The sequence below is a fragment of the Pecten maximus genome, chromosome 3 (assembly GCF_902652985.1).
Source record: "Pecten maximus chromosome 3, xPecMax1.1, whole genome shotgun sequence".
Classification (NCBI taxonomy): domain Eukaryota; kingdom Metazoa; phylum Mollusca; class Bivalvia; order Pectinida; family Pectinidae; genus Pecten; species Pecten maximus.
This window is the reverse complement of record NC_047017.1, coordinates 49,169,365-49,193,912: the sequence shown is the minus strand read 5'-3', so window position 1 is coordinate 49,193,912 and position 24,548 is coordinate 49,169,365. Positions and strand designations below refer to the sequence as shown.

General features: G+C 40.7%; 2 protein-coding genes across 2 annotated transcripts in view; one reads left to right on the top strand and one right to left on the bottom strand.

Annotated features, from left to right (window-relative positions):
* LOC117324426 (PHD finger protein 10-like) overlaps positions 1-13,414 on the top strand; it is a 32,292-nt gene extending 18,878 nt beyond the window's left edge. The window contains exons 7-14 of the mRNA XM_033880274.1: positions 4,625-4,753; positions 4,854-4,963; positions 5,293-5,422; positions 5,658-5,771; positions 5,909-5,996; positions 6,229-6,341; positions 12,305-12,450; positions 12,713-13,414. Coding sequence (XP_033736165.1) covers positions 4,625-4,753; positions 4,854-4,963; positions 5,293-5,422; positions 5,658-5,771; positions 5,909-5,996; positions 6,229-6,341; positions 12,305-12,450; positions 12,713-12,761 — 879 coding nt within the window. The 3' untranslated portion in view covers positions 12,762-13,414. The remainder of the gene's footprint in view (positions 1-4,624; positions 4,754-4,853; positions 4,964-5,292; positions 5,423-5,657; positions 5,772-5,908; positions 5,997-6,228; positions 6,342-12,304; positions 12,451-12,712) is intronic.
* Positions 13,412-14,705, bottom strand: LOC117322796 (RNA-binding protein 12B-like). Its single transcript, XM_033877741.1, has 2 exons — positions 14,680-14,705; positions 13,412-14,300 (listed from the first exon to the last, which is right to left on the bottom strand). Exons 1-2 carry the CDS (start codon positions 14,703-14,705, stop codon positions 13,412-13,414), a joined length of 915 nt encoding a protein of 304 aa, XP_033733632.1.
* Positions 14,706-24,548: the final 9,843 nt, after the last annotated feature.

Sequence of the window (24,548 nt, the reverse complement as noted above, 5' to 3'; positions counted from 1 at the left end):
CAGTCATTGAAACCATTACCATGTCATCAGTCATTGAAACCATTACCATGTCATCAGTCAATGAAACCATTACCATGTCATCAGTCATTGAAACCATTACCATGTCATCAGTCAATGAAACCATTACCATGTCATCAGTCATTGAAACCATAACCATGTCATCAGTCATTGAAACCATTACCATGTCATCAGTCAGTAAAACCATTACCATGTCATCAGTCAATGAAACCATTACCATGTCATCAGTCAATGAAACCATTACCATGTCATCAGTCATTGAAACCATTACCATGTCATCAGTCATTGAAACCATTACCATGTCATCAGTCATTGAAACCATTACCATGTCATCAGTCAATGAAACCATTACCATGTCATCAGTCATTGAAACCATTACTATGTCATCAGTCATTGAAACCATTACCATGTCATCAGTCATTGAAACCATTACTATGTCATCAGTCATTGAAACCATTACCATGTCATCAGTCATTGAAACCATTACTATGTCATCAGTCATTGAAACCATTACCATGTCATCAGTCAGTAAAACCATTACCATGTCATCAGTCAATGAAACCATTACCATGTCATCAGTCATTGAAACCATTACTATGTCATCAGTCATTGAAACCATTACCATGTCATCAGTCATTGAAACCATTACCATGTCATCAGTCAATGAAACCACTACTATGTGATCAGTCAATGAAACCATTACCATGTCATCAGTCAATAAAACCATTACCATGTCATCAGTCAATGAAACCATTACCATGTCATCAGTCAATGAAACCATTACCATGTCATCAGTCAATGAAACCATTACCATGTCATCAGTCAGTAAAACCATTACCATGTCATCAGTCAATGAAACCATTACCATGTCATCAGTCAGTGAAACCATTACCATGTCATCAGTCAATGAAACCATTACCATGTCATTAGTCAATGAAACCATTACCATGTCATCAGTCAACGAAACCATTACCATGTCATCAGTCATTGAAACCATTACCATGTCATCAGTCAGTAAAACCATTACCATGTCATCAGTCAATGAAACCATTACCATGTCATCAGTCAATGAAACCATTACCATGTCATCAGTCATTGAAACCATTACCATGTCATCAGTCATTGAAACCATTACCATGTCATCAGTCAATGAAACCATTACCATGTCATCAGTCATTGAAACCATTACCATGTCATCAGTCAATGAAACCATTACCATGTCATCAGTCAGTAAAACCATTACCATGTCATCAGTCAATGAAACCATTACCATGTCATCAGTCAATGAAACCATTACCATGTCATCAGTCATTGAAACCATTACCATGTCATCAGTCATTGAAACCATTACCATGTCATCAGTCATTGAAACCATTACCATGTCATCAGTCATTGAAACCATTACCATGTCATCAGTCATTGAAACCATTACCATGTCATCAGTCAATGAAACCATTACCATGTCATCAGTCAGTAAAACCATTACCATGTCATCAGTCAGTAAAACCATTACCATGTCATCAGTCAATGAAACCATTACCATGTCATCAGTCAATGAAACCATTACCATGTCATCAGTCAATGAAACCATTACCATGTCATCAGTCTATGAAACCATTACCATGTCATCAGTCAATGAAACCATTACCATGTCATCAGTCAGTAAAACCATTACCATGTCATCAGTCAGTAAAACCATTACCATGTCATCAGTCATTGAAACCATTACCATGTCATCAGTCAATGAAACCATTACCATGTCATCAGTCATTGAAACCATACCATGTCATCAGTCAATGAAACCATTACCATGTCATCAGTCAGTAAAACCATTACCTTGTCATCAGTCAATAAAACCATTACCATGTCATCAGTCAGTGAAACCATAACCATGTCATCAGTCAATGAAACCATAACCATGTCATCAGTCAATGAAACCATAACCATGTCATCAGTCAATAAAACCATTACCATGTCATCAGTCAGTGAAACCATAACCATGTCATCAGTCAGTGAAACCATAACCATGTCATCAGTCAATAAAACCATTACCATGTCATCAGTCATTGAAACCATTACCATGTAATCAGTCAATGAAACCATAACCATGTCATCAGTCATTGAAACCATTACCATGTCATCAGTCAATGAAACCATTACCATGTCATCAGTCATTGAAACCATTACCATGTCATCAGTCATTGAAACCATTACCATGTCATCAGTCAATGAAACCATTACCATGTCATCAGTCATTGAAACCATTACCATGTCATCAGTCATTGAAACCATTACCATGTCATCAGTCAATGAAACCATTACCATGTCATCAGTCAATGAAACCATTACCATGTCATCAGTCAATGAAACCATTACTATGTCATCAGTCATTGAAACCATTACCATGTCATCAGTCATTGAAACCATTACCATGTCATCAGTCATTGAAACCATTACCATGTCATCAGTCAGTAAAACCATTACCATGTCATCAGTCAGTAAAACCATTACCATGTCATCAGTCATTGAAACCATTACCATGTCATCAGTCAATGAAACCATTGCCATGTCATCAGTCATTGAAACCATTACCATGTCATCAGTCAATGAAACCATTACCATGTCATCAGTCAATGAAACCATAACCATGTCATCAGTCAATGAAACCATTACCATGTCATCAGTCAGTTAAACCATTACCATGTCATCAGTCAGTGAAACCATTACCATGTCATCAGTCAATGAAACCATTACCATGTCATCAGTCATTGAAACCATTACCATGTCATCAGTCAATGAAACCATTACCATGTCATCAGTCAATGAAACCATTGCCATGTCATCAGTCATTGAAACCATTACCATGTCATCAGTCAATAAAACCATTACCATGTCATCAGTCAATGAAACCATTGCCATGTCATCAGTCATTGAAACCATTACCATGTCATCAGTCAGTGAAACCATTACCATGTCATCAGTCTATGAAACCATTACCATGTCATCAGTCATTGAAACCATTACCATGTCATCAGTCAATGAAACCATTACCATGTCACCAGGTTACATGGTTACAATTATCATCTCATCAAGGTGTTAAAATGTCATCAAAGTCTTCACAATGTAATCAAAATCATTAATAAAGTTATTGTTGGCCGAGTCATCATAATTGAGATCTGGAAATAGTGACCACTAAAGTGATGAACATCAACATACCAAACTTGATATCACACATAAAGAATATTCTCCAATGAGTTCTTGATTACAACCAAAAATACTTTCCCAATGCCTTCACAAAACTGCATCTCTTGAAGCCGTGTGCCATGACATAACATTACACACTTTAAAACATCAAATCAGGGGTGACATGTACAAATTGTAGTTTGAGGAAGCAGGAATGTTACAGTCAGCAAATGGAGAATTTAAAGTAGAGAAAATGAAACTGTCATGCTTATCATATCGGGCGAGTATTCAGACCTAAATGAAAGTGGAAGCCTGGTTGGATTTTGGTATTTCTAGATACACAGAGGTGACATTTGAGCAACTATGAGGGATATAATTGATAATTTAATTGCATATCAAGACGATGTCATGTGTGGTTTTTTTTTAAACTTTAGGAATGATAAGACGCATTTCAATTGAGGGAGACGCAAAAACATTAAAAAAAATTATTTAACAACTTTGACAGTCCCTGCCGGGATTTGATGCATGTAGGCTGTGACCATCCAATTACTGGTCTAATCAGGTCTAACTGGACTAATCCTGAGATCATACCATCCCACGCAGATAAAACTGACTGTATATCAATTCTATTTTTAAATTCGAAAATCATCCATTTTTGATTTTACAAGACACTGACGACCTGAATCAGTATGGTAGTAGAAGGAATGGGGCGTATCACAATCATGTAATAATACTGTTTACAATGCCTGGTATCTTAATGTTTACCTGATCGTGAAATCACTTTTGTGAGCGTTTTTTCAAAGGTTTCAACGGTTTATTCAAACTAAGAACATTTAACAATGGAAGAACACTGCTTGACACAAAAATCTACTAAAGTTTGTTTAGACTTCAACATTAAATATTAAACATCCCTTGCATTTTGTCTCGACTCGAATAACTAAAGTAGTATTTTGGAATATATTTCTTTCTCAAGCATATTACCGATTCATGTTCATTTTAAGATATGGATTCACTTGGGAGTTTTTCGAAATCCATATTCCATTCATTTCACTTCTGGAATATATAACATATTTGACTTAATAGTGCAAAAATTATTGTCAGAAGATAGGAAGATAGAATAATGCTAGGTTGTGCAACTAGCCAAGCCATCAATAAAACATTGTTTATGAGAATCTTTATAAAGTTTTGAATCCAGTAAAAATGAGGCAAGTCTGAATCCTTATAATTTACTTATGATTCACAATATTATCACAACCATCGCAATGCTATCCCTCATATCATCATCAAAATTTAATATACTCAAATCCATAAAGGTTAAAATCTTCTCTTTTCTCAAAACTTGCCTTATTCATCAGTCTTAGTTTTGGCAAGGATTTAGCCACATCAAGTGGGTATCTTGTAATATTTTGAGTCACTATTTCAGCCCAAGTTAGAGAAGAGCAAGATGACAGAGTATATAAAGAAAGCAATGAAGTCTGCGTCAGAATGGAACACGATCTTTCTCCGCGAGAGGAAGGAGGAGCGCAGGGCATATTTTGATCTTCAGACATTTGTAAGTTATTCACATCTCCCTCTGATGAAAATTAAATGTTTTGCATCAATCAAGTCACACTCCAGTTAATAAAATCTATATATGCAAATATTTTTTTCAGAATGTACATTATCCTGCTGGCCGGTATAAGGTACTGCCTCCTGACCTGACATCACCCAGTCCCTATCCTGTTACATTGATCCCAGGCCAGTACCAGGATTACTACAAAAAGTATGTCACTTAAATATCAAGGGTACCTGTTACTTAAATATCAAGGGTACCTGTTACTTAAATATCAAGGGTACCTGTTACTTATATATCAAGGGTACCTGTTACTTAAATATCAAGGGTACCTGTTACTTATATATCAAGGGTACCTGTTACTTATATATCAAGGGTACCTGTTACTTAAATATCAAGGGTACCTGTTAATAGAGCTGTGTAGTGTCTTAATGAATCACTTCAGCATAATGTTTTCAAACTACAGGGATTGTAATTGCCAACTTTTCATTTGTCATATGTAAAAACAGTGTTGATACATGTCAGTTTTCTCCTGACAGCCATTCCCCTGAAGAGCTGAAATACCTACCCCTCAACACTGCCCTGTTTAATCCTCCAAAACAGCTGGGTAATAGTCTGGCCAACCCCCAGGAGGTCCTATCTGAGGATGCTTCCGAGGAAGATGTAGAGGTAAGGTCAAGGTCAACATTCAATGGTAGGTCAAGGTCAAAACTTTGTAACAAAGAGTGAATTATGTTGGGATCAAATTACGTCCGGATCACAGAAGAATGTTTAGTGTTGTAGAGATTGGAGTTGGTCTCTTATGGAGAATTAGTAGATGGCCTTTATACAAGAATTTACAGGAAGTTTAAGAATTAGCAGGTCGTCTATAAGACATATTTGTCTTACGGATCATATGTTACAGGCAGGTGGTGGTTCAGACTCGGACAGTGACGATGACAGCAGCAGTGGAGAGTCGGACGACAGCAGTGGACAGGACAGTGGTCAGATGGTAGAAGATCTGGCCAAAGGTGATAAGGTTAGTGTATTATTTTCAACAAAGGTTCAATATCTGTGAACTTTCCTTTGATTTGTAAACTGCAGATTGTATATTATCATAACTGCAATTATGTCTTCAAAGTTTGTCCATGTGTGTAAATCATTTCTGTTGTCCAGGGGGACGATGACCTTATGTGTCGTATGTGTGAAAAACAAGGGGAGACAGATGAAGATATGGTTCAGTGTTCAGAATGCAAGAAGTTTGGTAAGTAAACTGTGACATACCTTTCTCCTGATATTGAGGTATTTTATTACAGTTCTTGATTCTGATTGGTTCCTGATTATTCCATTAGTGTAAATGATCTAGCATAAACTACCATACAATGTATCTCCTTCTGATAGTATGTGTATTTCAGAGTGTAGAGAGGGAATTAAACATACCATGATATTGTTATTCCAATGTTCATTAAACTTTTAATTCTCAAACTTTTTTTCAGGCCACCCTACTTGTCTGGATCTGACAGTGGAGATGGTGACTGTTATCAAAACATATCCCTGGCAGTGTATGGAGTGTAAAACTTGTGTGGAGTGTATGGACCCGTATGATGAGGTAAGTAAAACTTGTGTGGAGTGTATGGACCCGTATGATGAGGTACGTAAGTTGTGTGGAGTGTATGGACCCGTATGATGAGGTAAGTAAAACTTGTGTGGAGTGTATGGACCCGTATGATGAGGTACGTAAGTTGTGTGGAGTGTATGGACCCGTATGATGAGGTAAGTAAGTTGTGTGGAGTGTATGGACCTGTATGATGAGGTAAGTAAGTTGTGTGGAGTGTATGGACCTGTATGGAGTGTAAAACTTGTGTGGAGTGTATGGACCCGTATGATGAGGTAAGTAAAACTTGTGTGGAGTGTATGGACCCGTATGATGAGGTAAGTAAAACTTGTGTGGAGTGTATGGACCCGTATGATGAGGTAAGTAAAACTTGTGTGGAGTGTATGGACCTGTATGATGAGGTACGTAAGTTGTGTGGAGTGTATGGGCCCGTATGATGAGGTAAGTAAAACTTGTGTGGAGTGTATGGACCCGTATGGTGAGGTAAGTAAAACTTGTGTGGAGTGTATGGACCCGTATGATGAGGTAAGTTAAACTTGTGTGGAGTGTATGGACCCGTATGATGAGGTAAGTAAAACTTGTGTGGAGTGTATGGACCCGTATGATGAGGTAAGTAAAACTTGTGTGGAGTGTATGGACCCGTATGATGAGGTAAGTAAAACTTGTGTGGAGTGTATGGACCCGTATGATGAGGTAAGTAAAACTTGTGTGGAGTGTAGTGACCCGTATGATGAGGTAAGTAAAACTTGTGTGGAGTGTATGTACCTGTATGATGAGGTAATTAAAACTTGTGTGGAGTGTACGCACCCGTATGATGAGGTAAGTAAAACTTGTGTGGAGTGTATGGACCCGTATGATGAGGTACGTAAGTTGTGTGGAGTGTATGGACCCGTATGATGAGGTAAGTAAAACTTGTGTGGAGTGTATGGACCCGTATGATGAGGTACGTAAGTTGTGTGGAGTGTATGGACCCGTATGATGAGGTAAGTAAGTTGTGTGGAGTGTATGGACCTGTATGATGAGGTAAGTAAGTTGTGTGGAGTGTATGGACCTGTATGGAGTGTAAAACTTGTGTGGAGTGTATGGTCCCGTATGATGAGGTAAGTAAAACTTGTGTGGAGTGTATGGACCCGTATGATGAGGTAAGTAAAACTTGTGTGGAGTGTAGTGACCCGTATGATGAGGTAAGTAAAACTTGTGTGGAGTGTATGTACCTGTATGATGAGGTAAGTAAAACTTGTGTGGAGTGTACGCACCCGTATGATGAGGTAAGTAAAACTTGTGTGGAGTGTATGGACCTGTATGATGAGGTAAGTAAGACGTGTGTGGAGTATATGGACCTGTATGATGAGGTAAGTAAAACATGTGTGGTGTGTATGTACCCGTATGATGAGGTACGTAAGTTGTGTGGAGTGTATGGACCCGTATGATGAGGTAAGTAAAACTTGTGTGGAGTGTATGGACCTGTATGATGAGGTACGTAAGTTGTGTGGAGTGTATGGACCTGTATGATGAGGTAAGTAAAACTTGTGTGGAGTGTATGGACCCATATGATGAGGTAAGTAAAACTTGTGTGGAGTGTATGGACCTGTATGATGAGGTAAGTAAAACTTGTGTGGAGTGTATTGACCGGTATGATGAGATAAGTTAAACTTGTGTGGAGTGTATGGACCTGTATGATGAGGTAAGTAAAACTTGTGTGGAGTGTATGGACCCGTATGATGAGGTAAGTAAATCTTGTGTGGAGTGTATGGACCTGTATGGTGAGGTAAGTAAAACATGTGTGGTGTGTATGGACCCGTATGATGAGGTAAGTAAAACTTGTGTGGAGTGTATGGACCTGTATGATGAGGTACATAAGTTGTGTGGAGTGTATGTACCTGTATGATGAGGTAAGTAAAACTTGTGTGGAGTGTATGGACCTGTATGATGAGGTAAGTAAAACTTGTGTGGAGTGTATGGACCCGTATGATGAGGTACGTAAGTTGTGTGGAGTGTATGGACCGGTATGATGAGGTACGTAAGTTGTGTGGAGTGTATAGACCTGTATGATGAGGTACGTAAGTTGTGTGGAGTGTATGGACCCGTATGATGAGGTAAGTAAGTTGTGTGGAGTGTATGGACCTGTATGGAGTGTAAAACTTGTGTGGAGTGTATGGTCCCGTATGATGAGGTAAGTAAAACTTGTGTGGAGTGTATGGACCCGTATGATGAGGTAAGTAAAACTTGTGTGGAGTGTAGTGACCCGTATGATGAGGTAAGTAAAACTTGTGTGGAGTGTATGTACCTGTATGATGAGGTAAGTAAAACTTGTGTGGAGTGTACGCACCCGTATGATGAGGTAAGTAAAACTTGTGTGGAGTGTATGGACCTGTATGATGAGGTAAGTAAGACGTGTGTGGAGTATATGGACCTGTATGATGAGGTAAGTAAAACATGTGTGGTGTGTATGTACCCGTATGATGAGGTACGTAAGTTGTGTGGAGTGTATGGACCCGTATGATGAGGTAAGTAAAACTTGTGTGGAGTGTATGGACCTGTATGATGAGGTACGTAAGTTGTGTGGAGTGTATGGACCTGTATGATGAGGTAAGTAAAACTTGTGTGGAGTGTATGGACCCATATGATGAGGTAAGTAAATCTTGTGTGGAGTGTATGGACCTGTATGATGAGGTAAGTAAAACTTGTGTGGAGTGTATTGACCGGTATGATGAGATAAGTTAAACTTGTGTGGAGTGTATGGACCTGTATGATGAGGTAAGTAAAACTTGTGTGGAGTGTATGGACCCGTATGATGAGGTAAGTAAATCTTGTGTGGAGTGTATGGACCTGTATGGTGAGGTAAGTAAAACATGTGTGGTGTGTATGGACCCGTATGATGAGGTAAGTAAAACTTGTGTGGAGTGTATGGACCTGTATGATGAGGTACATAAGTTGTGTGGAGTGTATGTACCTGTATGATGAGGTAAGTAAAACTTGTGTGGAGTGTATGGACCTGTATGATGAGGTAAGTAAAACTTGTGTGGAGTGTATGGACCCGTATGATGAGGTACGTAAGTTGTGTGGAGTGTATGGACCGGTATGATGAGGTACGTAAGTTGTGTGGAGTGTATAGACCTGTATGATGAGGTACGTAAGTTGTGTGGAGTGTATGGACCCGTATGATGAGGTGAGTAAAACTTGTGTGGAGTGTATGGACTCGTATGATGAGGTAAGTAAAACTTGTGTGGAGTGTATGCACCTGTATGATGAGGTAAGTAAAACTTGTGTGGAGTATATGGACCTGTATGATGAGGTAAGTAAAACTTGTGTGGAGTGTATGGACCTGTATGATGAGGTAAGTAAAACTTGTGTGGAGTGTATGTACCTGTATGATGAGGTAAGTAAAACTTGTGTGGAGTGTATGCACCTGTATGGTGAGGTAAGTAAAACTTGTGTGGAGTGTATGGACCCGTATGATGAGGTAAGTAAAACTTGTGTGGAGTATATGGACCTGTATGATGAGGTAAGTAAAACTTGTGTGGAGTGTATGCACCTGTATGATGAGGTAAGTAAAACTTGTGTGGAGTGTATGCACCTGTATGATGAGGTAAGTAAAACTTGTGTGGAGTGTATGGACCTGTATGATGAGGTAAGTAAAACTTGTGTGGAGTGTATGCACCTGTATGATGAGGTAAGTAAAACTTGTGTGGAGTGTATGCACCTGTATGATGAGGTAAGTAAAACTTGTGTGGAGTATATGGACCTGTATGATGAGGTAAGTAAAACTTGTGTGGAGTGTATGGACCTGTATGATGAGGTAAGTAAAACTTGTGTGGAGTGTATGTACCTGTATGATGAGGTAAGTAAAACTTGTGTGGAGTGTATGCACCTGTATGATGAGGTAAGTAAAACTTGTGTGGAGTTTATGGACCCGTATGATGAGGTAAGTAAATCTTGTGTGTAGTCTATGGACCCGTATGATGAGGTAAGTAAAACTTGTGTGGAGTGTATGGACCTGTATGACAAGGTAAGTAAAACTTGTGTGGAGTGTATGGACCTGTATGATGAGGTAAGTAAAACTTATGTGGAGTGTATGGACCCATATGATGGGGTAAGTAAAACTTGTGACTGTAATGTTACCTGATGACATGTATCTGTGACACTATTACATGTGTTGTCTGTGGTATCTGTGACACTATTACATGTGTTGTATGTGGTGTATGTTACACTATTACATGTGTTGTCTGTGGTGTATGTTACACTATTACATGTGTTGTCTGTGGTGTATGTTACACTATTACATGTGTTGTATGTGGTATCTGTTACACTATTACATGTGTTGTCTGTGGTGTATGTTACACTATTACATGTGTTGTATGTGGTGTATGTTACACTATTACATGTGTTGTGTGTGGTATCTGTGACACTATTACATGTGTTGTATGTGGTATCTGTGACACTATTACATGTGTTGTATGTGGTGTATGTTACACTATTACATGTGTTGTCTGTGGTGTATGTTACACTATTACATGTGTTGTCTGTGGTGTATGTTACACTATTACATGTGTTGTGTGTGGTATCTGTTACACTATTACATGTGTTGTCTGTGGTGTATGTTACACTATTACATGTGTTGTCTGTGGTGTATGTTGCACTATTACATGTGTTGTATGTGGTGTATGTTACACTATTACATGTGTTGTCTGTGGTATCTGTTACACTATTACATGTGTTGTATGTGTTGTCTGTGGTGTATGTTACACTATTACATGTGTTGTATGTGGTATCTGTTACACTATTACATGTGTTGTCTGTGGTGTATGTTACACTATTACATGTGTTGTCTGTGGTGTATGTTACACTATTACATGTGTTGTATGTGGTATCTGTGACACTATTACATGTGTTGTATGTGGTATCTGTTACACTATTACATGTGTTGTCTGGTGTATGTTACACTATTACATGTGTTGTATGTGGTATCTGTTACACTATTACATGTGGTGTATGTTACACTATTACATGTGTTGTGTGTGGTATCTGTTACACTATTACATGTGTTGTATGTGGTGTATGTTACACTATTACATGTGTTGTATGTGGTATCTGTTACACTATTACATGTGTTGTCTGTGGTGTATGTTACACTATTACATGTGTTGTCTGTGGTGTATGTTACACTATTACATGTGTTGTATGTGGTATCTGTGACACTATTACATGTGTTGTATGTGGTATCTGTTACACTATTACATGTGTTGTCTGTGGTGTATGTTACACTATTACATGTGTTGTATGTGGTATCTGTTACACTATTACATGTGTTGTGTGTGGTATCTGTTACACTATTACATGTGTTATGGGTGGTATCTGTTACACTATTACATGTGTTGTATGTGGTATCTGTGACACTATTACATGTGTTGTGTGGTATCTGTTACACTATTACATGTGTTGTGTGTGGTATATGTTACACTATTACATGTGTTGTTTGTGGTATCTGTGACACTATTACATGTGTTGTATGTGGTGTATGTTACACTATTACATGTGTTGTATGTGGTGTATGTTACACTATTACATGTGTTTTATGTGGTGTATGTTACACTATTACATGTGTTGTATGTGGTGTATGTTACACTATTACATGTGTTTTATGTGGTGTATGTTACACTATTACATGTGTTGTATGTGGTGTATGTTACACTATTACATGTGTTTTATGTGGTGTATGTTACACTATTACATGTGTTGTCTGTGGTGTATGTTACACTATTACATGTGTTGTATGTGGTGTATGTTACACTATTACATGTGTTGTATGTGGTATCTGTGACACTATTACATGTGTTGTATGTGGTATCTGTGACACTATTACATGTGTTGTCTGTGGTGTATGTTACACTATTATATGTGTTGTGTGTGGTATCTGTTACACTATTACATGTGTTGTATGTGGTATCTGTTGACAGGACAAGATGATATTCTGTGACCGCTGTGATCGTGGCTACCACACATTCTGTGTTGGTCTCCGGTCCATCCCTAATGGACAGTGGAAATGTCGTAGTTGTAAATCTCCTGACACTCCTCGGACACCAAAATCCTCCTCTAAGATCAGGTCAGTGCCATAGCAAGGCTGATATATCGTACAGCTCTTTTTAAAAGTTGAAATCTACCAAAAGATATAGATTTGGATTATCTATAAACAGTATATAATGTATCTAGTATTTAATACAAAATTCTGACCTTTCAGTCTTAATTTCCCTTAATTTAATGACTCACACTTTTGTCTAGGAAAGAAATACTTGTTTATTGATGACATCAAAAATATACCTGCATGTATCTGTGTATTTAAAACAATTTATTCTTATATCCAACAGGGGCAGAGGTCGGAAACGAGGCAATAACACACCCGCTAAGGAAGGATGATGTGAAGCTTATGACTTGTGTTTGTAAATAGTAATACAAAACCCTGTTCATTCATTATCGAACTTTGCCATGAAGCAGTGTAGCAGAAAATTATCTGTTTCACTCTGAACTGACAAAACTGAGGATGTTATTTAAGTAGCTATTCAACAGTGTTGTTTGTTGATTAGCTGTTATTGTGGAAATGACACTGTTTGAATGATTTCCTCCACAATAGTAGAGAATTTCACCTTATTTATGCATCCAATGATAAATGATTTGTTTAATCTACAAGTATCGATGTAAAATTTTGTCTATGTTGTTTATGTGGTCTTAAACTCTGCCTGGCTCAGAAAGTACTTATAACAGTATACAGAATTCTTAATTGACAACAAGTGCTTCTCTTTCAGTAGCAAGTGAGATATAATATTCAAAACAAAATTTGAAAACCAGTTCTAATGTCATACCAACTTTTGAAAATTATGAAATGTTTTCCATTGAAAAAAGACTCGGTAAACAAAATAAATGTTTTTCATGATGACTGATTGTCCATCACTGCTATACCTTGATAATCAAGATGTGATTTCTTGGAAGATTTTGTATATTTAGCTGTAACATATTTCATATAGAAGAATCAAATTCTAATTCAAATATTAAATATTGTGAGAAAACTTTTATATAACTGTTTTTTTCTTTATTATTTGCTGATCTGCATGAGATGGTGTCTGGTCATCATCATCAGATGGTGGCTGGTCATCGTCATCAGATGGTGGCTGGTCATCATCATCAGATGGTGGCTGGTCATCATCATCAAATGGTGGCTGGTCATCATCATCAGATGGTGGCTGGTCATCATCATGAGATGGTGGCTGGTCATCATCATGAGATGGTGGCAGGTCATCGTCATCAGATGGTGGCAGGTCATCGTCATCAGATGGTGGCAGGTCATCGTCATCAGATGGTGGCTGGTCATCATCATCAGATGGTGGCAGGTCATCATCATCAAATGGTGGCTGGTCATCATCATGAGATGGTGGCTGGTCATCATCATCAAATGGTGGCTGGTCATCATCATCACATGGTGGCTGGTCATCATCATGAGATGGTGGCTGGTCATCATCATCAAATGGTGGCTGGTCATCATCATGAGATGGTGGCTGGTCATCATCATCAAATGGTGGCTGGTCATCATCATCACATGGTGGCTGGTTATCATCATCAGATGGTGGCTGGTCATCATCATTAAATGGTGGCAGGTCATCGTCATCAGATGGTGGCTGGTCATAATCATCAAATGGTGGCTGGTCATCATCATGAGATGGTGGCAGGTCATCGTCATCAGATGGTGGCAGGTCATCGTCATCAGATGGTGGCTGGTCATCATCATCAGATGGTGGCAGGTCATAATCATCACATGATGGCTGGTCATAATCATCGGATGGTGGCAGGTCATCATCATCAGATGGTGGCAGGTCATAATCATCAGATTTTAACCAAAGGTTTGGAGCATCCTTGGGTGAAGGGGAAGCAATTTTTGGAAATGGTGCATCTGGCCCCCAAGGCCTGAGGAGCAGGGCCCAATGAGGGAAATACGGGGAATTCTTTTGAATCCTTTTATTTTGTAGAACTGTACTGTAAAGTGTTTCCCTATATTCACTGCAATATCCAGGTGAGCTATAGAGGCCCCTTTGGCCCTCTTGTTGACTAATCTCTATCAACGTAGTGGATTAGATTATTCTGATCGATTTTAAACATTTTGTCAAGTTTATTTATTGTATTTGAAGCAATCATTTAAGGGTTTTTTTCTGTCAGAAAAGATTGTATTTGCTTTGAATATCAAATGGCTGTTAACCTTTGTGGTACATAATGTGACTTTGATTTGTCAGATTTTCTATCTCTGACACACTCAGGTATGTGTATTACTTACAATAGTCACACAAACAGTTCAAGATCACCTACAGCTGGCATACTTCTCAAAGTGCTAATAAAAGAAGTTGTGATATAACCATGTTGAATTACTATAATATGCTTAACTTTCGATATATTAAAAGTAATTAGTCTCTGTTGAAGTACATTATGTCTCAATAGAAGGTGGAAATTTAATAGGTCATTGCATTTAAATACTTAATGACAGATTATAAAAACCACATTCATCAGTACAAGAAGGTAATCAGCCTGTCCCAATGATACTGACTAAGCCATATTACAGCACATAGAATAGGTTACTTGAAGAACTCCTCTGATACCACTGGTGTTCTCTACACCAGGAACTCCTCTGATACCACTGGTGTACTCTACACCAGGAACTCCTCTGATACCACTGGTGTACTCTACACCAGGAACTCCTCTGATACCACTGGTGTACTCTACACCAGGAACTCCTCTGATACCACTGGTGTTCTCTACACCAGGAACTCCTCTGATACCACTGGTGTTCTCTACACCAGGAACTCCTCTGATACCACTGGTGTACTCTACACCAGGAACTCCTCTGATACCACTGGTGTACTCTACACCAGGAACTCCTCTGATACCACTGGTGTTCTCTACACCAGGAACTCCTCTGATACCACTGGTGTTCTCTACACCAGGAACTCCTCTGATACCACTGGTGTTCTCTACACCAGGAACTCCTCTGATACCACTGGTGTACTCTACACCAGGAACTCCTCTGATACCACTGGTGTTCTCTACACCAGGAACTCCTCTGATACCACTGGTGTACTCTACACCAGGAACTCCTCTGATACCACTGGTGTTCTCTACACCAGGAACTCCTCTGATACCACTGGTGTACTCTACACCAGGAACTCCTCTGATACCACTGGTGTACTCTACACCAGGAACTCCTCTGATACCACTGGTGTACTCTACACCAGGAACTCCTCTGATACCACTGGTGTTCTCTACACCAGGAACTCCTCTGATACCACTGGTGTTCTCTACACCAGGAACTCCTCTGATACCACTAGTGTACTCTACACCAGGAACTCCTCTGATACCACTGGTGTACTCTACATCAGGAACTCCTCTGATACCACTGGTGTACTCTACACCAGGAACTCCTCTGATACCACTGGTGTTCTCTACACCAGGAACTCCTCTGATACCACTGGTGTACTCTACACCAGGAACTCCTCTGATACCACTGGTGTACTCTACATCAGGAACTCCTCTGATACCACTGGTGTACTCTACACCAGGAACTCCTCTGATACCACTGGTGTACTCTACACCAGGAACTCCTCTGATACCACTGGTGTTACTCTACACCAGGAACTCCTCTGATACCACTGGTGTACTCTACACCAGGAACTCCTCTGATACCACTGGTGTACTCTACACCAGGAACTCCTCTGATACCACTGGTGTTCTCTACACCAGGAACTCCTCTGATACCACTGGTGTACTCTACACCAGGAACTCCTCTGATACCACTGGTGTACTCTACACCAGGAACTCCTCTGATACCACTGGTGTACTCTACACCAGGAACTCCTCTGATACCACTGGTGTTACTCTACACCAGGAACTCCTCTGATACCACTGGTGTACTCTACACCAGGAACTCCTCTGATACCACTGGTGTACTCTACACCAGGAACTCCTCTGATACCACTGGTGTTCTCTACACCAGGAACTCCTGATACCACTGGTGTTACTCTACACCAGGAACTCCTCTGATACCACTGGTGTACTCTACACCAGGAACTCCTCTGATACCACTGGTGTTCTCTACACCAGGAACTCCTCTGATACCACTGGTGTACTCTACACCAGGAACTCCTCTGATACCACTGGTGTACTCTACACCAGGAACTCCTCTGATACCACTGGTGTACTCTACACCAGGAACTCCTCTGATACCACTGGTGTTACTCTACACCAGGAACTCCTCTGATACCACTGGTGTACTCTACACCAGGAACTCCTCTGATACCACTGGTGTACTCTACACCGGGAACTCCTCTGATACCACTGGTGTACTCTACACCGGGAACTCCTCTGATACCACTGGTGTACTCTACACCAGGATCTCCTCGATACCACTGGTGTACTCTACACCAGGAACTCCTCTGATACCACTGGTGTACTCTACACCAGGAACTCCTCGATACCACTGGTGTACTCTACACCAGGAACTCCTCTGATACCACTGGTGTTCTCTACACCGGGAACTCCTCTGATACCACTGGTGTTCTCTACACCAGGAACTCCTCTGATACCACTGGTGTTCTCTACACCAGGAACTCCTCTGATACCACTAGTGTACTCTACACCAGGAACTCCTCTGATACCACTGGTGTTCTCTACACCAGGAACTCCTCTGATACCACTGGTGTTCTCTACACCAGGAACTCCTCTGATACCACTAGTGTACTCTACACCAGGAACTCCTCTGATACCACTAGTGTACTCTACACCAGGAACTCCTCTGATACCACTAGTGTACTCTACACCAGGAACTCCTCTGATACCACTGGTGTTCTCTACACCAGGAACTCCTCTGATACCACTAGTGTACTCTACACCAGGAACTCCTCTGATACCACTAGTGTACTCTACACCAGGAACTCCTCTGATACCACTGGTGTACTCTACACCAGGAACTCCTCTGATACCACTGGTGTACTACACCAGGAACTCCTCTGATACCACTGGTGTACTACACCAGGAACTCCTCTGATACCACTAGTGTACTCTACACCAGGAACTCCTCTGATACCACTGGTGTACTCTACACCAGGAACTCCTCTGATACCACTAGTGTACTCTACACCAGGAACTCCTCTGATACCACTGGTGTACTCTACACCAGGAACTCCTCTGATACCACTGGTGTACTCTACACCAGGAACTCCTCTGATACCACTAGTGATGTACTCTACACCAGGAACTCCTCTGATATCACTGGTGTTCTCTACACCAGGAACTCCTCTGATACCACTGGTGTACTCTACACCAGGAACTCCTCTGATACCACTGGTGTACTCTACACCAGGAACTCCTCTGATACCACTGGTGTACTCTACACCAGGAACTCCTCTGATACCACTGGTGTTCTCTACACCGGGAACTCCTCTGATACCACTGGTGTACTCTACACCGGGAACTCCTCTGATACCACTGGTGTACTCTACACCAGGAACTCCTCTGATACCACTGGTGTTCTCTACACCAGGAACTCCTCTGATACCACTGGTGTACTCTACACCAGGAACTCCTCTGATACCACTGGTGTACTCTACACCGGGAACTCCTCTGATACCACTGGTGTACTCTACACCAGGGAACTCCTCTGATACCACTAAGTGTACTCTACACCAGGAACTCCTCTGATACCACTGGTGTACTCTACACCAGGAACTCCTCTGATACCACTGGTGTACTCTACACCAGGAACTCCTCTGATACCACTAGTGTACTCTACACCAGGAACTCCTCTGATACCACTGGTGTACTCTACACCAGGAACTCCTCTGATACCACTGGTGTACTCTACACCAGGAACTCCTCTGATACCACTGGTGCTCTCTACACCAGGAACTCCTCTGATACCACTGGTGTACTCTACACCAGGAACTCCTCGATACCACTGGTGTTCTCTACACCAGGAACTCCTCTGATACCACTGGTGTACTCTACACCAGGAACTCCTCTGATACCACTGGTGTTCTCTACACCGGGAACTCCTCTGATACCACTGGTGTACTCTACACCAGGAACTCCTCTGATACCACTGGTGTTCTCTACACCGGGAACTCCTCTGATACCACTGGTGTACTCTACACCAGGAACTCCTCTGATACCACTAGTGTACTCTAAACCGGGAACTCCTCTGATACCACTGGTGTTCTCTACACCAGGAACTCCTCTGATACCACTGGTGTTCTCTACACCAGGAACTCCTCTGATACCACTGGTGTACTCTACACCAGGAACTCCTCTGATACCACTGGTGTACTCTACACCAGGAACTCCTCTGATACCACTGGTGTACTCTACACCAGGAACTCCTCTGATACCACTGGTGTTCTCTACACCAGGAACTCCTCTGATACCACTGGTGTTCTCTACACCAGGAACTCCTCTGATACCACTGGTGTACTCTACACCAGGAACTCCTCTGATACCACTGGTGTTACTCTACACCAGGAACTCCTCTGATACCACTGGTGTACTCTACACCGGGAACTCATCTGATACCACTAGTGTACTCTACACCAGGAACTCCTCTGATACCACTGGTGTTCTCTACACCGGGAACTCATCTGATACCACTGGTGTACTCTACACCAGGAACTCCTCGATACCACTGGTGTTCTCTACACCAGGAACTCCTCTGATACCACTGGTGTACTCTACACCAGGAACTCCTCTGATACCACTGGTGTTCTCTACACCAGGAACTCCTCTGATACCACTGGTGTACTATACACCAGGAACTCCTCTGATACCACTGGTGTTCTCTACACCAGGAACTCCTCTGATACCACTGGTGTACTCTACACCAGGAACTCCTCTGATACCACTGGTGTACTCTACACCAGGAACTCCTCTGATACCACTGGTGTACTCTACACCAGGAACTCCTCTGATACCACTGGTGTACTCTACACCAGGAACTCCTCTGATACCACTGGTGTTCTCTACACCAGGAACTCCTCTGATACCACTGGTGTACTCTACACCAGGAACTCCTCTGATACCACTGGTGTACTCTACACCAGGAACTCCTCTGATACCACTGGTGTACTCTACACTTATATCAGTCACCATAGTAACCTTGTATACTACACCCCAAACCAGTAATGTTAGATCGTTAAATAAGTGTTCTTTCTTGAATAAAAATAGCTACATCGCTGTATTTAAAGATGATAATTATTACCGTTTGAACATTTCTGAGTGAATGACTTTGTAAAACACATGACCTTGTAAAACACAAACACACGAACGTTCCGATATAAAATATCGTGTTATTATCAATGTTTATTACAATAATATAAATAAGGATTCTTTTATTGTGAAACTTGGTAGAACTTGTAGTGACAATTACACTAAGCTTTAAGCGTGTCGATCATTACGGGATCACGGCGTTAGATGGTGGTCCGATAGCGTCGGTAAGCTTCTAACGAGTCTGAGTAACACTTTCAATTTCACACTCACCACCCAGAAATAATATAGCAGTTGATCGGAGATTACGGACAAGCTCCATGTCAGAAGTACATTTCGTGGTCAGTTAGTTTTCTGAATAGTAAATATCCGTTAATGATAATGTGGATATGCTCCCTTTTCAATGATCCTTTTACACACTCGATTTAATTCTGAACCGTTTTATCGTTTATTTAAGAAACGAACAGTATTTTAAATTGATTAATATGCTTGGTTTGTATTGAGACAATAACGATCTATTATGAGCTTACAAACTAATAACGGTTTAAATCCGATACTTGTACTGTTTTCTTTATTTTATTTTTTTTATTCTTTCTTCCCGTCCTGTTATGACTATGAAAAACCCGTCTTTCCTTCATCTCTACTGAATGTAATTACCGAACAAAATCAGAAAGCGAAACCGCAATTCTAACACAAAATTGATCAAAAGAAACCGTAATTCTGATTAAAAATCAATCAAACAAACCCGTTATTTTAACTCAAAATCGATAAAACGAAGGCAAAGTACACACAATAAAGAGCTTTACATGGTCACGTTGAAAACTACAGAAGACCAAGAATAGGAGTTCCGGGAGGGCAAGCGTCTAATGTTTTATTCTGGGTAAGTCACATCCTCGGTATAAACACGTGGTGACAATAGAGCCACTGGGCGTGTCTAATGTTTTATTCCGGGTAAGTCACATCCTCGGTATAAACATGTGGTGACAACAGAGCCACTGGGCGTGTCTTATGTTTTATTCCGGGTAAGTCACATCCTCGGTATAAACATGTGGTGACAACAGAGCCACTGGGCGTGTCTTATGTTTTATTCCGGGTAAGTCACATCCTCGGTATAAACATGTGGTGACAACAGAGCCACTGGGCGTGTCTTATGTTTTATTAAGTCACATCCTCGGTATAAACACGTGGTGACAATAGAGCCACTGGGCGTGTCTTATGTTTTATTAAGTCACATCCTCGGTATAAACACGTGGTGACAACAGAGCCACTGGGCGTGTCTTATGTTTTATTAAGTCACATCCTCGGTATAAACACGTGGTGACAATAGAGCCACTGGGCGTGTCTTATGTTTTATTCCGGGTAAGTCACATCCTCGGTATAAATATGTGGTGACAATAGAGCCACTGGGCGTGTCTTATGTTTTATTAAGTCACATCCTCGGTATAAACACGTGGTGACAACAGAGCCACTGGGCGTGTCTTATGTTTTATTAAGTCACATCCTCGGTATAAACACGTGGTGACAACAGAGCCACTGGGCGTGTCTTATGTTTTATTAAGTCACATCCTCGGTATAAACACGTGGTGACAATAGAGCCACTGGGCGTGTCTTATGTTTTATTAAGTCACATCCTCGGTATAAACACGTGGTGACAATAGAGCCACTGGGCGTGTCTTATGTTTTATTAAGTCACATCCTCGGTATAAACATGTGGTGACAATAGAGCCACTGGGCGTGTCTTATGTTTTATTCCGGGTGAGTCACATCCTCGGTATAAACATGTGGTGACAACAGAGCCACTGGGCGTGTCTTATGTTTTATTCTGGGTAAGACACATCCTCGGTATAAACATGTGGTGACATCAGAGCCACTGGGCGTGTCTTATGTTTTATTAAGTCACATCCTCGGTATAAACATGTGGTGACAATAGAGCCACTGGGCGTGTCTTATGTTTTATTAAGTCACATCCTCGGTATAAACACGTGGTGACAACAGAGCCACTGGGCGTGTCTTATGTTTTATTAAGTCACATCCTCGGTATAAACACGTGGTGACAACAGAGCCACTGGGCGTGTCTTATGTTTTATTAAGTCACATCCTCGGTATAAACACGTGGTGACAATAGAGCCACTGGGCGTGTCTTATGTTTTATTAAGTCACATCCTCGGTATAAATATGTGGTGACAATAGAGCCACTTGGCGTGTCTTATGTTTTATTAAGTCACATCCTCGGTATAAATATGTGGTGACAACAGAGCCACTGGGCGTGTCTTATGTTTTATTAAGTCACATCCTCGGTATAAATATGTGGTGACAATAGAGCCACTTGGCGTGTCTTATGTTTTATTCCGGGTAAGTCACATCCTCGGTATAAACATGTGGTGACAACAGAGCCACTGGGCGTGTCTTATGTTTTATTCTGGGTAAGTCACATCCTCGGTATAAACACGTGGTGACAATAGAGCCACTGGGCGTGTCTAATGTTTTATTCCGGGTAAGTCACATCCTCGGTATAAACATGTGGTGACAACAGAGCCACTGGGCGTGTCTAATGTTTTATTGCGGGTAAGTCACATCCTCGGTATAAACATGTGGTGACAACAGAGCCACTGGGCGTGTCTAATGTTTTATTCCGGGTAAGTCACATCCTCGGTATAAACATGTGGTGACAATAGAGCCACTGGGCGTGTCTTATGTTTTATTCCGGGTAAGTCACATCCTCGGTATAAACACGTGGTGACAATAGAGCCACTGGGCGTGTCTAATGTTTTATTCCGGGTAAGTCACGTCCTCGGTATAAACATGTGGTGACAACAGAGCCACTGGGCGTGTCTAATGTTTTATTGCGGGTAAGTCACATCCTCGGTATAAATATGTGGTGACAACAGAGCCACTGGGCGTGTCTTATGTTTTATTGCGGGTAAGTCACATCCTCGGTATAAACACGTGGTGACAATAGAGCCACTGGGCGTGTCTAATGTTTTATTGCGGGTAAGTCACGTCCTCGGTATAAACACGTGGTGACAACAGAGCCACTGGGCGTGTCTTATGTTTTATTCCGGGTAAGTCACATCCTCGGTATAAACATGTGGTGACAATAGAGCCACTGGGCGTGTCTTATGTTTTATTCCGGGTAAGTCACATCCTCGGTATAAACATGTGGTGACAACAGAGCCACTGGGCGTGTCTTATGTTTTATTAAGTCACATCCTCGGTATAAACATGTGGTGACAACAGAGCCACTGGGCGTGTCTTATGTTTTATTCCGGGTAAGTCACATCCTCGGTATAAACATGTGGTGACAACAGAGCCACTGGGCGTGTCTTCTCTCGTGATATCACGATATCGGCTGTAAAACTTACTGTGGTCTTCGTCAACTGACGTGCTGTTAGTTAATATGACACTCTCTATTCTGGGTAATAACGTGTTAATACTGATATAGTTTCTTACTTTGTTGTGTTCTCTTTACTCTTTCATTATTATTCTTTTAAATAAAACAATTGGATATCATTTTTCAGCTAAAACGAATAAGGGAATAGTTTAAAGAAATATCCATAATCCAAATATCCGGTAATGGGGTTGAAATCCTTCACAAAAATACTCTTAACTTCACGAACGGAATTTTCATTTCATATCCGTGTAACTGTTAAGGGGTTCAGCATTGTAAATGAATCGTGCTGTCACCAGAAAAAAAGGAATAGTAGATGATATGAAAAATCCTTCCGTTTTTTGACGAAGGTAGCCTACAAGACCGGGTTCAATCGTACTGACCGGGCGCCGGTGCTTACACCTGGGCGTCGATGAATTTTACATCCGGGCAACGATAATTTCTATAGAAAATGAACGCCGAAAGCGGGATCGGAAGAACGGTTGAGATATGTTTTCTTTCTTTTTGATGTGATAATGCTGTCCTTCAAGAAAAATAACCCGACTACGGAACAATATGATAAATTGGCTATAACTTGCAAGGATAACGGACAGGAAAAACACTTCTCATTTTTTGCTAATTCGCCCACAGTGTAAGCAGGTATGACCAAAGCATGCATGTATGCACAAAAGCATCCACAATTTATGCAACATATACAGCAAAATCCGCGATCGAAATGACTGTAAATCTCACAGTTTATCGGAATTATATATTTTGACATTATCAAGTCTTATTGGATTGATTGGTAATAGTTAAATAGGAAAATTAGACATTTCCGTATTTTACACCTGTGGTAACGAAGACGCTCTGGAGCTTTACACCCGGGCGCCGCAATTTACTGACGTGGTAGTGATGTAAAAATGACCAGAGTTGGCCTTTTGGTGATTTTCGTTGATGTATTTTTTGCATTTATGCTTCCCGATAAAAACGTTACAGTTCATTAACGGACAGGCCTCTTTAAAGGGTCGAGGAAACGGAAGTAAAAACAGAAAAACCTACGTACTTTTTTCTGAATTCAGCAAAAGTCTTACCACAAGTCCTTTATCATGTGGATTGTTCATATTCATGTTTAAAAAACCCCAAAAAATTACATATCGATATAGTTTGTATTATGCGCATATTTGATAAGGCTTTAAGGTGTTTCTTAACATTACACTTGTGATAGGGATGGAGAACAAGGAATCCTCTTTGCGAGATTAAATGTGTTTTCTGAATTAATGACCTCTGCAACTATTGAGTGATTTTTTTTCCTTCTTTTCAGAATGAGAAAAAACGAGTAATGCTGTGGCTTAATATGTATGATAATTATTGAATTAGGATATACGTATATTGTAGTTTTTCGCCGTTGGACCGTTGACACCATACATCATGTGATGGAAGGCCAAATGCAGTTGGTGTATCATGTGAACAGACATTACCAGTTGAACGTCTCATGATTGTCACACCACCGGAATTTGTATACATACCTGCGCATGACCTGTGCGCATTGG